Source organism: Thermobia domestica, chromosome 9, assembly GCF_964235325.1.
Source record: "Thermobia domestica chromosome 9, izTheDome1.hap1.1, whole genome shotgun sequence".
Classification (NCBI taxonomy): Eukaryota; Metazoa; Arthropoda; class Insecta; order Zygentoma; family Lepismatidae; genus Thermobia; species Thermobia domestica.
In genome coordinates, this window is record NC_137462.1 from 93879426 (window position 1) to 93900126 (window position 20701).

Below are 20701 nucleotides of genomic sequence, written 5' to 3' on the forward strand. Positions count from 1 at the left end.
CCTATACAAATCTTCAACATTGATATATAAGAAACTTCCTGCCGTGTAAAGCACTTAATAAATATATAACTTTCGTAGCACTGGCACTAACTTCCAAACCGTCCAACATTCCCACTTAAACATACAACTGCGAAGCAACTGAAACACTGAACGGAAGACACCAACAAGCCAAGAAATTCTGCTCCGGCGAAACATTAAGAATCAAGTCAGCGAACACGCGGAATTTTGCTGGCTTGAAACCTTCAGCTCGCAGCAAGCCACGCCCTCTAGACACAATTCACATTTTTCTTTCTTTCTCCTGCAGCTCAAACTAACAAAAACAAGAATACTTTTTCTTCCTTCTTTTTTTTAAAAAAAAAACAAACACAAAAACTATAGAATGACAGAATTAAAGAAGAATGCTATAAATGTTTAATCATAATTCCTAATTAAGAATAACATTGTATTTTTACTATAAGTTAAAGAATATTTTCCTTTTTTCATTTTGTTATTTTTATTTATTTACTTTTTGTACGAGTCCATTTTTCGAAGGTCCATTTCTTGAGAAAATATGGCTTGTTACAGTTTCCACGGTTTTGCCCCTTAGGCTAAGGGAGACGGATGATGAATGAATGATTAGGAAATTATATTTTTGTGCTTTGCCACCGGGAATCGAATCCAGGACCACGCACGGGTGCTAACCACTAACCCAACGGGGATAGTTCACAGAAATCTAAATATAAACTCTGCTAAAGATAGTAAGAGGGCCACGCGTGCCTTTCTATGCATGAGATATAAATCTATCCCATATCCTTTTATTATAGGCAATCAACATTTCTTTGCTATTATGTAGGTTGCATAGAAGCTGGAGTTAGTTACTCGTGAAGATATTAACCGATTGAATCCATTAAGGTGGATCGCTAGGTGTTCTCGGTGCTATGATAAACGGTGCTGGAATAGTGCGGCGTTGCCAGATAGTGTAGTGTTTACTGATGCCAGATAATAAAGGAAGTAATATTCAGTCGTTGAGGAACCCTTCATTCGCAGAAGGTAGGCGTGTTCTGTTCATCATCAAGCCTTCTTTTTTTCTTCTTCTTTTTTTTGACACTACTGTCACTGGTGAAGTGTGCCAGGTATTGTTCCATGAATTTGTGAACCAGTTGGATGACGAGAAACTGACACTTCATACCAGCAAGATGGGACAATATGTCACACGCCTAAAGCAAGTATGGCTGCGGTGCAATCATTTTTCCCTGACAGAGTAATTTCCAAAGGGGTTATGACCCCCCCCCCCCCAAGGTCACATGACTTTATGCGTGACTTTTTTCTGTAGAGTCCCCTTAAAGGTAATGTGTACAAGAACAAACCACGCACCATCGACTAGTTACGTGAGACGAACCACCGTGAAATCCAGGCAGTTACGCCCAATACTCTGGCAGCAACATTCACGAACATGTAGCGCCGTGTTGAACTGTGTATACAGGTGGGGGAAGTCACTTCCAGCACCTCCTGTAATGTACCTTCATTTCTCAACGATAAAAGTATGTCATATACAAATTTGGTTTTATAACCACTTTTATTAAGATTTTTATAACACTTCTCCCGGGGACTCTTACGAGTGGGACACCCTATGTAACACTATAAACCTTTTACGAAATAAATAACATAAAAATAAGTAGTAGGTCAATTTGCTGCTGCAATAAAAAGTCCAAATAGTTTCAGAACTCATATATTTATTCAACGCAAAGTGAAACATAAACCCTTGAGTATTAGCACTTCTTGATGTTTGATCATGAAATAATAATTATAATACGATAATATGAAAACTTTGAGTTGGTACACTTGTGATGCATACTCTACAGATGAGAGATTAGTTTGCAGTGAATAAAACTGTATTTCTATTTGAACTAGTCAAGTATCTAGAATATATTATAACATGGTTGAACACAGAATTCTGTTGCATAGATGTATGTACTGCTTATGTAACAAAAATAAAATTTCAATGACACAAAACAATGCAATACTAATAAATATTCTATTGTCTTATATTACTACTACAAGTTTTTAATGTTTATTATTATTATTATTATTATTATTTCATTAACTCTAAAAGTATTGTACTCTTACGTAAGTCTAGGAATTAAATATTAGGATTTACTTACTGACGAGCATGTTTAGAACTTGAACAGAGAAAATAAAATCTATTTGCACTTCAGTTGAATTCTTAGGTCGGTCAAAAATCTATGCACATTTCCTGCAAAGCAATTTGCCCCAAATATGAACTGAGCTTAGTACTTACCGAGTTCGTGATAGAACTTCAGATACTGCCATCATTCATTTTTCTAAATTATACTGATTCTTACCAGAACACATTTATGAACGCAAACTAAAGCTTGGAGAAAGTGAAAATTACACGACAGTTAACAACAAAATATTATTCAAAATTATTATATTATTGGAAGTTATTATTGATCAAAATTTTCAGCAATATTCCTCCTTCACTTCGTGCTGATTCAGATGTCATATTACTCTTTCATACCTTAACCAACATTGGCTTCTTATACTGATAGTTCATTTGTAGCTAAAAACGTACATTAAAATTTCATACAAATATACTTGGAACTTATCCTTTTCAAAGCAATGAAATATGCACGATCCCAGAAAATTTTGTTATATATGTTTACCAAAGAATACTAAAACATAGTGTTTGATACGAAGTTCCGTAACAAAGTCAAACAAGCACCACGCGTCTATTTGAGTATATTATTGCTTACAAACTATATTAATTACAAAACTATAAAAGCTACGTTCTTAAAATATTGAGATTGTGAAGACTATGACTAGATATTTTAGCATAATATATTTCAAAAAAGAATTTATTTGGAGTCTGAACATACTTGTCAATACCAGTTAATTAATTACGGTATCGGAACAAAAAACTGTTATACTCAGATTTCTGATTTAATCGGCACTGACAATTAATTCTATGAGCTGCTGTTTATCTTCCTATAGGAAAGATACGTAAATTTTAACAAAATGTTTTCTATATAAATTCCTGCACAGTTCTTATGTATCGACATTTTTACGGAATACAACAAATTAAGTATATAAGAAAATAGAACATCCTTTAAAAAGAGTCACATTACTGTATTTACTCATTAACATCTAAATTATACCTAAGTAGTTCAACTATGAACGTTTCGGTAAAAATGCATTGCCCTCCTCAGTACCGATCCTTTCAGAAGACTAACGTTGCTTGTAGAACTACATCCCGCTGATAAGTTTCTCTTGTATAGCAAAACTTACATAATTAATGTGATCTTTCAACATTGTGCTTTTGACTTAATCATTCTTACTATAAACTTAGAATATGGGAAAGGAATAAAATGAATTCTTTATTAAAAGATAAAATTAATAAAAAATAAATTCTGTTTCTTACTAGATACATGGAACATGTTTTGTTCACATTCAGGGTGACAAATTTTTAACCTCCGTTTTTGAAATCTTGGCTCTCAGTAAAATCTTAACTCCTTGAAGAACGATAACTTCAGATCTACTCCTTACCCACAATGAAGGAAACACATGTGCTATACATACGTCAAAACAGACGGTATCAAAACAGAAAATTTGTACTTAAAAAAGAAAGAGTTTAGCTGAAGACCTTGGTGTATGGAAACGTCTCAGTTGCGGCAAGTGATCTGTCAATAATGGCAGAATACTTATGCGATACTTAAGTCTAGATTAACACTACTCTATTGACATTCCACAAAACATTCCTTTTTTTTTCCTTTAAATTTGAAGGATAAAATTAGAAATATTTTGTGAGATTTAAATAGTCTGGATGTAAGGAGAGCACACAGTTTTTCTTCATTGTGGTTAAGGAATGGATCTTAAGCTACCGTTCTCCAAAAAACTTAAAATTTTACTGGAACCAAGACCTTAAAGGCCCAAGTTAAAAATTTGTCAGAATGAATTTGTACAACACATGCTCCATGTATCTTACAAGGAACATAATTTAATCTTTATAATTAGAATACTTCTATGAAGAATTAATTTAATCCATTTTCCACTATCTAAAATTACAGTAAGAACGAAAAAGTGAAAGGTACAGATTTAAAATTTGCTGGCTAATTACGAAAGGGATTTCAAGGCATAATTTTATGTTTTCTCAACTTTAGTATGGTTACCCATGAAGTAAGGACACAGAGATTTCAAAATTTATAGGTCAGAAGATACCAAAGTCTCTAGGTACGATTTGAGTTTCATTTTTTTTTTTAAATTTTGACCAATTACACCAAATTTGACCAATTCATTTTATTAGTGAAATGAAACAAAGCACATGTAAAACCCAATGAGATTTCATATCAATCGCTGTTTCATGATAACGGTTAGTTCACAGAAAGAGAAATATATATATATGTTCAAAAGAAATTTTGTTGAAAAACTACAGAAATTACATGAATTATGGTATACAGAAAAAAAAGCAATCAACAAGATGTAGTGCTATAAGAAATGCTAGTTTTCTGAAAGGATCTGTGCTAAGGATATCAATAAAATTTTGCCGAAACGTTCACAGTTGCAATTATAATTCGGGTGTCTTTGAATGAATATGCACACTAGTAAATCAAGTAGAACCCTATCACACACGCTGAATATGTTAATATAAAATTTATTCAGACACACATGTTACCTTCTTAGAATATGGAATTAAAAGAACAAAAGAAATGGGTTCATCATGAAAACATGCTAAGATATTGCATTATCAAAAGTAAAATTACTTCAGGATATTAGGCAGCTATTCAAAACACTCGAAATAAACACTTTCTACGTGGAAAAAATAAAATCTAATCCCCATATTTATAAAGTCACAAATACTAAACTTCAGTGGGAACATCAGTTTCTTCTTTTCTTTTTTAAGGTTCACAGTACGAAGTCAAAATTGTCTTAGTATATCATTAGTTAAACAAGAGAGAAAACTATGCAAAATGCCTGCAAGCTATTTCAATAAAATTCAGCATCGTAATAGTGACTGAAGTATCACGGAATGTAGTTATTTACTAATGGAATGCCCGTTATTTAACAATTGCAAGTTAATGAAAAATATTTTGCACATATGTAACCATCGGTTTCGATTTCACTGGAGTTCCGAAAGACCCATTTCTTTCCAGAATCGCTCATAAATGTATTAATTCAAATTAGCAAATAACTTGCTAGCACACAAAAATCATAGGTCCAATCGACTTTCTTACAATAAAACAGGAAGAAAAAAAATGTAAATAAACTAAGAACTCCTCCCGCGTGTCACTGCAAGCAATTTTTATGCATCTCGCCTCCTACGTCTTTCACACAGAATTCAAGTCTCACAGGAAATTCGAACACCTCATGTGGCTATCTTAATGAACCACCCCAAAGGTTTCTCTTCCATTTTAGGTCAAGAAAAAATACTATAATCCCAGTTTCAATGAAACTTTCACTAATGTCTTCATTAAGTTCTCAGGGTGATTATAGGCTACATATTATCACGCTAGGTTCCCAAAGAGCTAACCAATAACGTAAAAAGTGAGGAATTTCTCGTATTAGGCCAAACTACTTTGCTAGAAACTTGAAATTTGATCAGTTCATAGGATCTCTATGTAAGTTACCAATAAAGAAGGATTTTTGGAAATTCGAAGAGCGTGAAATGGCGGTTGCAATTATTATAATAAGGTGTTTAGATCTTGGAACCCTTAAGGTTCGCGACAAAGTGTGATATTTGGACTTTTACATTTAAAATAATCAAACATTTGTTTCATTGTATGAAAATAATCACGTGTTTGATTATTTTAAATGTCAAGTCCAAATACCACACTTTGTCGCTAACCTTAAGAGATTCCAAGATATAATAATTGCACCTTCTTATAATAATTGCAACCGCCACTTCATCCTCTTCGAATTTCCAAAAATCCTTTAGTGGTACCTTACACCACAGATCCTATGAACTGTCCAAATTTTAAGTTTCTAGCTTAAGCAGTTTGACCTAATATGGGAAGTTCTTTACCTTTTACGTTATTGATTATTCTAGCATGATAACATATAGCCTATAATCACCCTGAGATCCTGAAGACATTACTGAAAGTTTCATTGAAACAGAGACTATAGTATTTTTTTTTCTATCTAAACAAATACGAAAGAACACATTTGCATAAAAAATAACCATCTATGATTTGAAAGTATTGAAAACATTAGCAAAGATTTAATTAAAGAGAAAGAAGTTACAATATAATGTGTTCGTCTAAACATATACTTCCTGATAATTTCAGTTACGTTACCCATAACGTTTGGTCCGAATGAAAAACAATAATTATGTATTTAAATATATATTCTTACAAATTACCAACATGATCCCCATAGATTAGTAATTTTTGATTCTCAAGTCTAAAATATCTGGTTCCAATCCTCTAGGTTTGAATAGATATGCATTAAGAGCAATTATCTGTGTGATTTAGTGTTCAGGTGATCGATATTTTCTGGCTTTCTATTAACTCCAACCAGAAAATGTGAGTGTAACATGAAATAAAATATCTGTTAAAACGACGAAAATATAAACTCTTTAAAGTTTGGTAGGAGGTTTACTACTAAAGAGCTCATATAAGGTGTGAAGGATCACTGGTTCATCACAGGACACGTAAACTCGTTCTGTATGACGTCGTATTCATGGTTTTCTTTTTATTATTATTATTATGGGGGTTCTTCCATTTCCGCCCATTATCTTTCTTCTTACAAATTTCTTTACGATTCCAAATAAGCCTGAAGGATATAAACGCAGATGTTAACATATAATTTCATATATTTTTAACTATTATAGTATTGAATTATAATGAAATTGCTTTCAGGCATGTTCCTAAATCACGGATATATTAAGAGAGACACAAGGGAAAAGCTAAGTAATATTAATTGTATTTTTTTTTTTTTTCAGCCACGTTGAAAGATGGAAATAAAAGGCCAAACTTTTGTTTTAAATTTCTAAATACGGTGTACCTATTTAAAGAGAATAGATACTCTTTTACACATAATTGAAAAGTTTTAACGACAAACATTGTACACAATAGTTGAGTTTTTAACACTTATTCAGTATTCAATCTATTTCGTAAACTCCTGTCTTAGTCCTTCGTATTTCAAAAGAAACACGATAAGTTAGTACGAAAGGATGTCTGAAGAATTCACGTATATTTAGAAATGTAAGTTTCTAATATATGAATTTTAACCACTTTCTTTTTTCGCAGGATATTTAAATACTTACAATGAAAAATTGGTTTAACAACGTTTCACGTTTATACATTTGGGGAATTATACCTAAATTTGTATAGGTGTCATGAGAATAATTAGACAGTGAAGAAATTATCATTAAAGAAGTTCACAACATTGAGTGATTTATAATCATATGTATTTAAAGTGTGCAGTTACAGCATACATTTTTCCATTCGAATTCGATCCAAATTCAACATACGTTGAATCACGTTCTTGGTTGCTTGAAGCAACTGCGAATATATCTTGTTCAATCTTTGGTTCATTTCAAATATTTACTAGGTATAATTCTTCGCAAGCTGTACGGTTGCAGGAAATAAGTATCATTCATACATATACCTTAGTTCTCATACAAGTTTATTCATACCTTTGGCCCTTTTGAAGGAATCTATTAATATATTTTCATATACACGTTACAAAACATAACACCTTCAATTCCAGAGAACTTCGGTACATCTATTACTCCATACATACACTTTCTCTTTGAGTAGCAAAATATAAAAGACGGCTCGTAGTTGTAGATATATCAACATGCTAGAGTCACTCTCTTAATGAGGATTAACCTAAATGTAGTGTGTGTGAGAAAGGTTTCATGTTTTGAAAAGATATCCATACTGTAAATTTGTACACAAACAAAATCAACTTTCTTTCTTTAAGGATACAACCTAATGGTGATATTATTCAAGGGAAGAAATAGATCAATCTTCCTGTGATACCTGGTGACATTAGCAAGTGGCTAACCTATTCTAATGTGGCCAGATTTGATTTATTGATAGTCTGAATGTGGTCCTAATACTCTTCTTACAGTTTTCTTGCTGATAACAAAAGAAGTTGGTTTAGTTAGTAATTCTAGTATAACTATGAACCTACACCGTGTCGATTACTAATCTCACATTTTTGATTATCTTGAATTGGATGCCGTGTTTCCAACCATAATAATACTATGGTTTATAAATTGGTAACTAATTAGTGTCAAAATCTACATCACATAAATCAGAATCACTATTGATATGTGGAAATTTGCTTGATACTATATTCAGGTGATGTTTGTGGTAGACGCTGTTTCAAAGTTTATGACTCAAGATGTTCTAATTGCAAAGAATGTATTTGCTATCAAACATTATTTATTAAGATCCGTGGAATAAAAGACCCGTTTAAAACTGCAAGAACCTGGTTAAATTATCATTATGTCTTCCACAATACCAACAAACTTACATTTTCTTAAAAGAAAATTTATTTCTCATATATTTGATAAACATATAAGGGAATTTAATTTGAAGAAACAAGTTTAAGGCTTTATCAAACAAAACAGAACGGAAAAAAAGAAGAAGAAGAAAAACACCTTCCTTAAACTAGAATGTTTGGTAATAATAGACGTGTATATTAATCCATGAGAAATAAGTCTTTCTTATCAATGAGTTCGGTAACTACACCTTTCTTTCCCTTTTTCTGAAAGCTGAAAGCTACACTCTTCCTTATTTACAAGTCCTTTTCCAATACTTATTTCTACAAAACACTTTGTAAGTTATTATGGCGGGTTTTATCGGAAAAATGAACCCGGAATCACATACATCAAAGACATTGTCTCTTTCTATTAGAGAAAATATTTTTCTATTAGAGTAGTTTCGTAGAAGAAACTTTTTAAATTCTTCTCTAAAATATTCTATTCTTAAAATATACTATTATATGAATATTTCAAAAGTATTAATTGAATATATTCAAAAGTGAAATTTTCACAGCGACTACGGGATTTCTGGTAGCTGCTTTTGATTAGCTCCTACGAATAGATCACTTTCTCGCTATAATCCAGAATGTTTTTTTTACTAATTAACTGCTTAATAAAAGATAGAAGAAAAACATCACATTTTATTTCACTTTAATGGAGATAAAGTCTGGCACTTTCTATGTACCCCTGTGATTTGTTTTCTGATCATTACTTACTGGGATCACTTCAACAACTAATTCTGCTCCTACCACCAGAACGCTATTGGCTGCTATCATTGTGCGGAAGATTTAAAATAGTGAATAGTGTGTCTACGAGGGAGGATCAAAAACTAAGATTACAAGGCCAATATTTCTGGAGTTTCGTCTGTTACAGAGGAATGAGGAGTGTGCAGTAATTTTTTAATACATGGAGTTGGCAACTGTGCAGTTTCAGGCACCCGCCACCTACGGTGCTAGATGTATGTAAACACAAATGGCGACTCATTTGGAAAACTGGTCTCGCGAAGAAGTACGCTCAATTATTTGATTTCTGTGGGTGAAACATGTAACCGCGGCTGAAAGTCACCGGTAGCTGGTAGAGGTTTACGGAGAGACTGTTATGTCTCGTCAGCATGTCGCAGAATGGTATCAAAAGTTTCCGGCTGGTGGAGAAAACGTCACCAACGAGGAGCGCATTGGCCGACCCAGCACACCATCAACATCTGTTGGCTGTATTGGTTGCACAAAATAATATATACACGTTTCACTGCAGCCTTTGTAACCTTACTTTCTGATCACCCCTCGCACATAGTTATATTATATTATTTCAAATGTGTATAACTGTCATTTTCCAGTTTTTAGTTAGTGTGTATAGGTTATCTCCAATAGTTAAAACTAATGAGTGGGACCCGAAAAGGGTAAGTAAGGTGAATAACACGTACAATATATACACGCCAATTCAATATTCGACGATGATAGCAGTAAAATTGGTCACTGAAATGATCCCAAGTAACCAAGAGGAAAAAAATCACACGGCAACAAAAAAGTCAGTGGTTGTTAATTAGCTTTTACTTAGCTTATAAGGAATTGAATTGAGTTTACTATAATATATATATACTACCACAGAATGTACTTTACTGTACCCAATAATTATGTGTGTACGAAGAAGTTTTGTCTAGAAACCAGAAAACATTTATGTTAGATATTACCTCACATTGATCAGAATAATATTATATTGATGTGAAAGAACTCACTTAATACATACATTAAATTCTCTTGCGGTTAACGGTGTTTCAAAATTTATAACTCAACGTGTTCTAATTGCAAAGATTGCATCTGTTTGCAAACACTATCTCAATGGTCAAAGGAATAATACAAAAATTTACGAAACTACACGAAGGTAATTAAAATAACGCTATGATTAAATTTACAGAAGTTTACTCAGAAAATTATATGACTGCTTATACACACACTTCTTTTATATATTCACATAAAAGAGGGCAAAAATGACTTAATCATTTTTTTACAAACAATAATAATAAAAAATTAAACACTGTTTCTAAATGAATAAATACTAATTAAACACTATCTACTGGTAAAAAATGTGATACAAAATAAGTCACTACAACACAAGTAGCTTTTGCATTGCAATTAGATATTTGCATTGAACCGTCAAAGGTGTATATTGCTTGTAATTTACTGTCCCATTGTCAGTACAATAAATTAATATATATAGTAATAGAGGCACATGGCCGACTTAGTAACGATGACTTATTACGTGGCTGTTGCAGCCAAAAATATTCTACGTCTTTACAAGACACATACACATATATAGAGATAAATGTATAATAGAAAAAATACATTGATCTAAATATAATATACTATTTACAATATCTCTCTCTATATATATATCTTTTATTTACATATATATTTGGCACACGGTAACACTAGATATTATCTACCAGAAAAATTATTTCTTTGGCATCATCTTATGAGCTGTACAATTATGTTTTAAAATCTGTTTAATGATTAAACGAATATTAATATATACATTTCTCTCCCTTTTTACACATTAGGTCTACGATTTATTTGTAAGAAGTTTAACTCCGAATAATATGATTTTTAAATATTTATTTTTACATTTTGAAGTATCTTGGAAATTCATTTGATATCTCTCTTACTAGCTGCTGATCACCTTGACTCTTGTCAGTTTCTTCACAAAAGATTCGTGTGAAAACTTTCATCATTTCATCCTTCTTGTGGAGATGTTCAGAATAATTTGTATTTCTTACCACAAGCCGACATAATTCTAAATACTGATTCCGCCTCTGAAATTGTAACAGGACCAAAATGTTATAACATGTTCCACAGGAAACTGATCACATATAATTTCCAACTGAACACTGACGCAAAGGTGTGTTTACTGTTTTAAACTTAAAGAGGAAAAATATAAATATATACACTCATGTCCAAAATTATTGTTGCATGTCTATAAATATGTTGTTCTAGGAATATAATTTGATAATGAATTCGCCCGGTATTTCTTATAATGTTAATATGTGTATAATCGGCAAAGACAAGTATGTGGCAAATTTCATGTCAAAAGAGCAGTAAATAATAACAATAAAACGAAAATAAAACTTTTTTTGTTCACTTAGCAACATTTTGTTTTACTCGTTCTAATTTTCGTATTCTTTTCCTATGAAATTTACCACAAATATACATTTTCCAATTGTACACATAGTAACAGTATTAAAAGTACCCTGCAAAATCATTATCAAATTATATTCTTACAAGAAGACAGTTATAGATATGCGACAATGAGTGTACACCCTTTCAAAATATCTGAGGATGACCCAACTTCCCAGTGTACCATCAGAAGCGACAGTCTAAAGACGACACATTGTTTTCACGAATAATTAAATGAGCGATCCCAAAGAACAGTCAATATGTACTTCTTCCTTGTGTCAAAATTAGCGAAGTAGTCAGAATGAATGAATGAATGTATGAATGAATGAATGTATGAATGAATGAAAGAATAAAAGAAAGAAAGAATGAATGAATGAATGAATGAAAGAATGAAAGAAAGAAAGAAAGAATGAATGAATGAAAGAATGAATGAATGAATGAAAGAAAGAAAGAAAGAAAAAGAGAGAGAGTGTGTGTGTGTGTGTGTGTGTGTGTGTGTGTGTGTGTGTGTGTGTACACACGATTGGATCGAGACTGGAACCCGGGTCTCCGCATGTAGTGTGCCAATGCATTAACCACTAAGCTACTCAGTTCTCTCCCTGAACAACTATACATTCCATTATTCGTGAAATAGGTGGAATCAATTAGACCATATTTACTGTACCACAATTCCTCTTGTGCTTGAACAACTTACTGTCTACATTACAGAAGGAATTGGTATGATATTAAATCTATTACTTTTTCTATTTTCCATATATGATATAATACACGATTCAACCATTACAGATGTTTTGTAATGTAGAGACTGGGTTGTCCACGCAAAACATAAGTTATGGTACAGTCTGTATGATAAGAGTAACTGAACACTGACTTCAAGAGTGATAAAATGTATGAGTGTTCAAAGAGCGGACTAGGTAAGCATATAGGTTAACGTATCGGCACGGTAAATTTCTCACTCAGGTATCCGGTCCAGTCGAGCATTTTTTTCATGCTTGATTTCACTGAATTTGTATCTCGAGAGGAATAGGTGTGATACAGAATTAATCACTCTCTCCGTTTATTACGTATAGTCTCTGAAACTTTGATCACTGCAAACAAGATCATGAAAATGAATATGGATGTATCGTTACTGCTACTGACGCGAATTGATCGATTGACTAGCATGTTTCTACGTTCTGTTAGCAGTGAAGCTTTATTGGATGAAATTTACAGAGTAAAGTGAGATCTCAACTATTGTAGTGTGCTCGATGTTCTTCCACTGGGAATCAAAACCATGATTCCGTGCATTAAAGGTATGCGCTCTAACACTAGATTAGGAACGAAGGCACTACCGAGGCTATAAACTGTATTATTACTGTGGAATCAACTTCCTCTCCGAGTACAAAGAAGATTAGCCAAGTTCTTTGTTGAATGGGTGCCTTCATGTCTCATGAATTTATTCCACCTGGAGAGAGAACTAATTAGAAAAAGTGCCTCAGAAAACTATGAAATGCACTTCACAGAAAAATGAAGAAACAGACCTTCGAAAAATTATGAATTTACTAATGTCCGTTTATAGATAGGTGTTGGTAACTGATTTCTTCTCCAGGTAACTGATCTCCGTGGACGTTATTCTATTATCTGCCTCGTCTTGCCCGATTGTGTCTAAAGTAAATGTGCTGAAATAGCGTGATTTTTCGGAAACTAAACACAATACAACCAAAAAATTGAAAAATATACTGAAAGAGCGGCAATAATGTAGCATTAAATATGATTGATAGTAAAGGGCTACCGCGAAGGTGGTAGTCCAAAGACAAAAGACATCGGGGAATTAAATGTACAGGCTTTGTATATCAAACTAAGAAGCATCAGACTTACTCATAACGGAAAAGCTTTAGATATGAATCCCAGCCATATTACCTGATTGTGGTTACTCGACGACCCACTAAAGAAATACAGAAAAATATATCTGAGTACTAACCGTACAAAGAAGTTATTTCCTAATCTACACTGAACAGAGGAAATTAATTTTATTTACACTGCTTATACATATTTGAAATTTCAAATGACAACCCCTACTTTTGACTGCAGATTCGGATTCTACACAACCAAATACAAATCGTATGTCTGAAACATGTTGTTGTACAAGTGATAGATGGCGCTATAATGAGTAAAATTAAGGGAAACTTTGTTTTAAATAGTAATTCATATTTATCGCCGAGTATAATTTGATGCAAAGAATAAACAACTTTTATACGAAACACGTGTTCGAGCAATGCAGTTTTTTGAAGTTACAAACGTTTGAATTTGGCAGTTGCTGTCTTCACTGTGTTTGTCGGATGCCTTTTCTTCGTGAGCCCTCTCGCCTCTCAAGTCCGGGCTGATTTTTCCCCGCGAGTTCCCTTGCCTCTTGAGTACAAACAAAATGCAAAAAACTATTGCACATTTTGTTCAACGATATGTCCATTTGGTTGAATATATAAATTAATCCTGTGAAAATGTGTTACAATTTTCAATAAAACGTTTCGCGCAAAGCTAATCGAATTCGCTCCATCAGACCTTCTCTGGTTATTGGTTCTCGTTCATATAGAGCATTCTTGAAATATTCTCACGGATAAAAGGGAGGTTAAATCTGGGGATCGTGCAGGATATAGTATTAGTCCGTTTCTTTAAATATATCTTCCAATGAAACGCGTGTTAAAATACTACACTACTTTTCGTTCAACGTGGGGGGTCCCGCTTCATCTAACGAATTCACATTTTTGTCTTGCCTGTAAGTTCACATTCTCAAGTGGCAATAGATGTCTTAAGAAATTCCACAAAAAATTCCCCAGTCACAATTTCCATGAAAAAAATATGGACCAAATAGATAACAACTGACAATGCCACACCACACATTAAATTCCATAACTTTAACATTTACTGTCTTATGCTAACGAGGGCTGACATTTGACCAGTAGTGACAATTACGCCTCTTGAGTTCACAAGGATTTAGAAACGGAGCATCGACAGAAAACGTAACAAATCTAAAAAATTCAATTGACAAAACTCGAAACGTCTTCACACGTCATTTACAGTAAGGGCTTGAGTTAGAGTTATGCAATATGCACAATACGTTACTGTTTTCAAGAGTTTAAGAGCAGTTGTTCTGGTATTCCTATTTTTCTCTCAATGTCTGCTACTAATGTGAAGATTAATGTGAATTGATACTAGAATTGTCATCATCGTAATTACAAGTTGACTTTTCACGCGTCAGGCAACACTCCCGGGCTCTTAATTGAATATTTCGAATAACTGTACCGAATCATCCTTGGTGACTGTCGGTCTGGATATCAAATCTGATACACAGCAGCAACTTGGGGACATTTTTTACGAGTCACCCAAAATAAGTACCATATCGACAATTTCGGTCGAAGAGCAATCAGGTATAATTATCCTTAATCAGGTATAATTATCTGCCAATATTAGAAAGAAAGCCAAGAACGGGAAAGTAAGCTGTTTGTTATAGGTAGATATTTTGTTGCTGAAAATGTCTCTCATTTAACTCACTGAATAGAATTCGCCTGTAGAATCTGTGTGTGGAGACTAGAGGTAAAATGTACTTGTATGCTTGTCTTGAGTCACAAGTATCTGCTGAACAAATCACGACGAAACAACGAAATTCCTTCCGTTTCAGTACGGTGCTGTACATGTGGATTTACGAAAACGTTAAAAAACGTTTTTGTATAAAAAAAATATTGGTATTATGTCATTTAAAAATTCACACAACGTTGTTTTATTTATTTTTATTTCTGCGAAGTATGCAAAATGGTTTCACGCTTGAAATGTTCGTTTGGCGATTAGTGCTCTACGTAAAGTGGAGGAGGTAGAATAGAATTGAACTGAATTAAATTATTTTATGGTCTTTACGCATCTAAGACTCATGCCGGGATAGAGGAAGCAAGGGTGTGAAAAAGCAGTGTGGGCCTGCCTTACCGAACGGATCATTGTGGCATTCACCTAGTAGAACTGAGGAAAACCAGGAACACCCTTAGTCTGGCTAGTGAAAGGGTTCATACCCACAAGTGACCTACCAATGCTGCTTGGTAGGCAAACAGCTTTTAAAATACGAAATTACGTATGCTATTTCAAATATAAGCCAAATATCAATTCATTCATTCAGTGTATGCAGAATATCACGATGGTCTTAGATTACTCTTAGCATTTCTTGAATGTTGTGCGTAGTACTGTATATCTTAATAGTAAGTTCAAGTGTCTAATTCGCCCAATAAAAGTACAAAATCTCGTAAAAAAATGACAAATTGGTTGTACCAATAATATAATAAAAAGATCAAAACCCCAGATGGGTTTTCAAGTGGGTCTAATTCAAATCCGAATTGGCTGGGCCTACTTAGGAAAAGCCTGCCACGTAATGACATCGCACGTAGTTAGAGATGCAAGGGCTCGGAAAAAAACCGGCTTTTTTGGAAAAAAACTCGGTTTTTTCTGCTTTGCTTTTTTGCTTCGGAAATTTTGGGCTTTTTTCAAAATACTGCTTTAAATTAATAAAACAGACTTTGTATCGCTTCTCTATAACACAAAAAATCATTTAATTAGTGGTTGATGCTGATAATAATATAAAACATCGAAAATAAACTATGAATTTCGAAAAAATATTTCAAACAATTTTTCTTCAACATATTTACATTATGAATTCCACAGGATTAACCAATGTATATAATAAGAATTTTTTAACCTCCTATATACAAAAGTAAGCAGAATTGGCAAGAACCGTGGTTGTTTTTGAAAATGCCAAAAACCCGTTTTTTGGGGGATGTTTAAACCAGGCTTTTTTGGTTTAAACCAGGCTTTTTTGACTTAGATTTTTTGCTTTATGTATTTATATTACATATTCACAGAAATAGCCTAAGTTTGTTTCGCCTTGATGTTATTATGCAACAGCGGGGTTATGCCGGAAGAACTCCCATAAGCTTAAAGAAGTGCGGTCAGTAAATTTCTTAAGTTGAGAATCTCCCGCCCTAGCCATTGGGAAAATCCCGTCATTACTTGAAATGTAAGACAATAACGGGAAAATCCTGTTATTGCTTTGCATGTAAAATTTAAAGGTCAACGTACCATAATCAGTACGCTAAAACTGAGGTATTAAATTACAAATTTAGTACCGGTACGTAGATATCATTGAAAGTCCAATCCAAGCTAATATTGGAAGCTACGTAGGCAATCGATAAATTTTGCCAATTTCTATCAATATATTTAAGCAATATTGGCTTCTTTATAAAACAACACGTATTTAGGCATGTAGAAATATACAATTTGGTTTGTTTCGTATATTTAGGCTTAACATCCTTACGAAATACCGAGGTTATCAAGGAGAAGACTTTCGCTTAAACTGACATCCGAACCGCTACTTGGATTACGCATGAAAGAAGGATTGTGGTTCGACCGAGAATTGAACATGGGACACCTTGATTAAAAGGTGAAAGGGAAATAAAACTATTGCAGGTGGTTTGATATCTGGAAACGTTACCATGAAGTTCACACGATTCGCATTTTTCATTCTTTTTATTTTTGTGGTTTAAACCAGTTATTAAAAAAAAAAAAAAGGTGTAAATCAGCCAACCCTAAAAGTAAACACTTCTTTTTAAAGAATAAACAAATAACTAGCAAAATAGTATGTAGTATTTTTACTTCAAAATATTCCATACCCTCTTTTTGAAACAAAATAAAATTAAAATAAAACATAAGAGAAATACTTAGATTTATATGATATACTTAAAGACTGCACATCTAGAGCTTTTGGTTCTGTATATTCTTGAAATTCTACAGTTAAGTTTTATAGAACCACCATCACAGTTTACCCAATCCTCAAGTTTTCTTAATTTTTAACAAGAGGGATTCAACGTATCATTACGGAACTCCTCCCCCCCCCCCCAAAAAAAAAGACTACGGAATATATTTAAGTTAAGCTAAATACAACTGCACAACAAACATGACTGAGTGATTGGCTTTTGCGCTTCTATCAGGAAGTCCGGGATTCAACCAGCATTCGACCATTCTGTCAAAGCTTTTCTTCATTCCATCTGTGTATGTAGAAATAGTGCGTGTACTGTGAGTTGGGCGACTTCCTTTTTTATTGTTTTTAAATCGTTATTATTACTAATTACCAGTAGTGACGGTTTTGCGAAGGTTAGGGGGGCGGTCTTTCGGACTGAAGCCCGTTCCCCAAAGTTACGGAATGTCTGCAACAAACGAAATATCTATTATTTATGCCTTTACTCATAAACTTTAAGCTCCCGTCAAATAAAAATTACGAATATTTAGAAAAACTAAACATTAGTAAGAAACCCTTCCCAAAATACTTTTCTAAATCCGCCACTGATTCTCAGTATAAAATTATTTTTAAAGTTGTATCCGGAAGATTATTGCTAAACATATAAACGAAACGAAATATTAGTTATGCCTGTACTCATAAACTTCAAGCACTTCCCAAATAAAATTAGGACTTTTTAGGAAACGAAACAATCAGAAAAAACCCTCCTAAAGTACTTTTCTAAATCCGCTACTGATTATTTGTATAAATTGGTATTCAAGGTTGTGTCCGGAAAATTATTGCTAAATCACTTCACAGCTACAGTATAACAGAAATGTGGAAGTGCGGTTTGACGGATATATTGAAAAACGTACGCTTTGACGGATAAATAGAAAAACGAGCAAGTTTAACTTTTGCGCTAGAAGCTAGAGTGCTAAAAGCTCTTAGAAATGAAACACGGATGACAAACTAGAGAAGAAAAAAGATGTTGATAACTCAAAAGTTAAAATAAAGTTAAATAGCCTCTAAAATTACCCTCAAATACTACATTCTTCATGTTAGCTTTAATTCGTAAAACATGTGCTCCATCCATCTTGATGGTGAATTTCAGAGCGAAATATCACATTCAGGCCATGGAATTCTTATCTAACTATAGAATATACTATAAGAAAGCTATTTAGATAGAAAAATCATGAAGTTGAAAAAAGCCAAAATTTCCAAAATTCTCGTTTTTTTCCCAAAAAAGCCGGCTTTTTATGTGAAAAAAACCATCGATTCAAAAAAGCCGGCTTTTTTGCATCTCTACACGTAGTACCCACATCTTTCACTCTGAAGTTGAAAAAGGTAACGAAATAGTGTTTCCTTTAGCAGCCTGAGGCTGCTTGTGTCGCTAGTTACAAGATGTCAGTAGGAGCTGGTCAAACACAGGAATCAGCAAAAAAATAAAATAAAAAAAATAAATAAATAAAATAAAAAATTAAAAAAATCCGAACCGTATGCTTTACAAGTGTAGACGGGAAAAAAACAGTAAAACAGGAAGAAAAATGTTGGGCATTGAGTAGGATACAGTAAATTAGTAGTAGTATATTGATAGTTTGTTGATGGAGACTGTTTCTGATTTTCCACGGACGTTTTATTTCATACTTGTTTTTCCCTATAGGCTCAAAATCTAACAAGAATGTTGGGCACCTAAGAGTAAGCACCACCAAAACAAACGGAAATAATACATTCAAATAATATTAAAATATGATTGTTATAATTAAATGTTAGCATGTAAGAAAGTTTTCACATTTCGCTTTCAATGATTTTGATGATAACACTTCTTGCTTCTCAATACATTTCTAAAAACATCCTCAAAGCAATCAGTATACGCCTAGTAGGTACTGTTTATACTAAAATATCACATAGTATACCACATATTGCCACTAAAATCGGAATTTCATTCATCTACGATATTTCACACACACGATGAAAACGAAACTACACTGTATGTACTCAGTTATAACACAAATTATCACGATTTCTTCCTTAAAACACTGAACTACTTCAATAAACTATATTCCTCATACATACAAGAAAAATTAGCAGGACCAACATTCTTTTAACGTTCGCGAATAACGAAAGTTTTGAGAACCGAGGAACTTTATTTGAGTGATGAACTTAAGGCAGGTAGCAACTATATTAAAAATAAATAATTAAATTTTATAAATCTTTCGGTACATCAAACTTTCTGATGGAAAAATTAAATTAAAATTAAATTAAGTTTTACGTTTCACCGTTATGCCGACTAGGTTAAAGGAGATGGCGATGATGTGAAATGGATGAAATGAAGAAAGTGCGAGAAAACGGGAGAACCCCGAGAAAACCCACGCACAAGGTGTTTGTCCACCACAAAGTTCACTTGGCGCGAGCTGGGATCGAACCAAGGACCTCATGCACCAGAGATGAACGCTCTACCACTGAGTCACCGCGGCCCCGATCTTCTGATGGAATCTTCAGGAAATACGGTTGTTGTTTGTCTAGCGCTTCTACCACTTTGATCACTTGTTAGTTTAGCAAAATATCCAAATGAGTTTTTTTTTTTTAAAGTAAACTACTTATATATATATAATCGATGATGACCAACCTTTATCTAATCAATATTACATTTTTGGATTTAATACATGTTTGGACAGTCACACATTCCATTGCATTATTCTTTTCCACGCTCCTCTTTCGTTATGTGATTACTATATACGACTCATTACATCTATACGTAAGTTTCATATACACTTTAGAAATACGTATCAGTAATAACTCATTTCTCCCCAGGGATTTATTTTACACGAGTTCAAAGCAATATTGAAATTTATATATTGTTAACTTAATTAACAATTTCAAACTTTCATGAAAAAGCTGGTACTTACCTCATCTCCCGGAGATAAATCAGAAAGCTGCCTTACAATTACATCAATCAGTACTTTAATATCGTTAGTATACACAAAAGATGCTGTCTTCGGACTACTAAACAAATCAATGAACAACTTCAGCACAGAATGGCAAGGTCGTAGCTGCTGGTGGAACATACCGACTGGGTCCTCTATTCAAGGAAAAAAGGAAAATATTATTTAGGTAAAAAATTTACAGCCAAAACTTTTGATAACATTCAGACTACAAACATCGTTATCATCAAAGGAAAAATTCAACCTGAATTTCATTATTGGCAACTGGAAATAATAATCAATGAATGAACATTTTGTGTAGAAGGTTAAATTACCG

General features: G+C 33.3%; 1 protein-coding gene across 2 annotated transcripts in view; it reads right to left on the reverse strand.

Moving 5' to 3' along the window:
• Positions 1 to 1692: 1692 nt before the first annotated feature.
• The window catches only part of LOC145694867 (NCK-interacting protein with SH3 domain), a 52826-nt gene continuing 33817 nt past the window's right edge, over positions 1693 to 20701 (reverse strand). For both annotated transcript variants that reach the window (XM_081771569.1, XM_081771568.1), the window contains 2 exons: positions 20350 to 20522; positions 1693 to 11294 (listed from right to left, as the gene is read on the reverse strand). In XM_081771569.1, the coding sequence (XP_081627695.1) occupies positions 11103 to 11294; positions 20350 to 20522 (365 nt within the window). In that variant the 3' untranslated portion in view covers positions 1693 to 11102. The remainder of the gene's footprint in view (positions 11295 to 20349; positions 20523 to 20701) is intronic.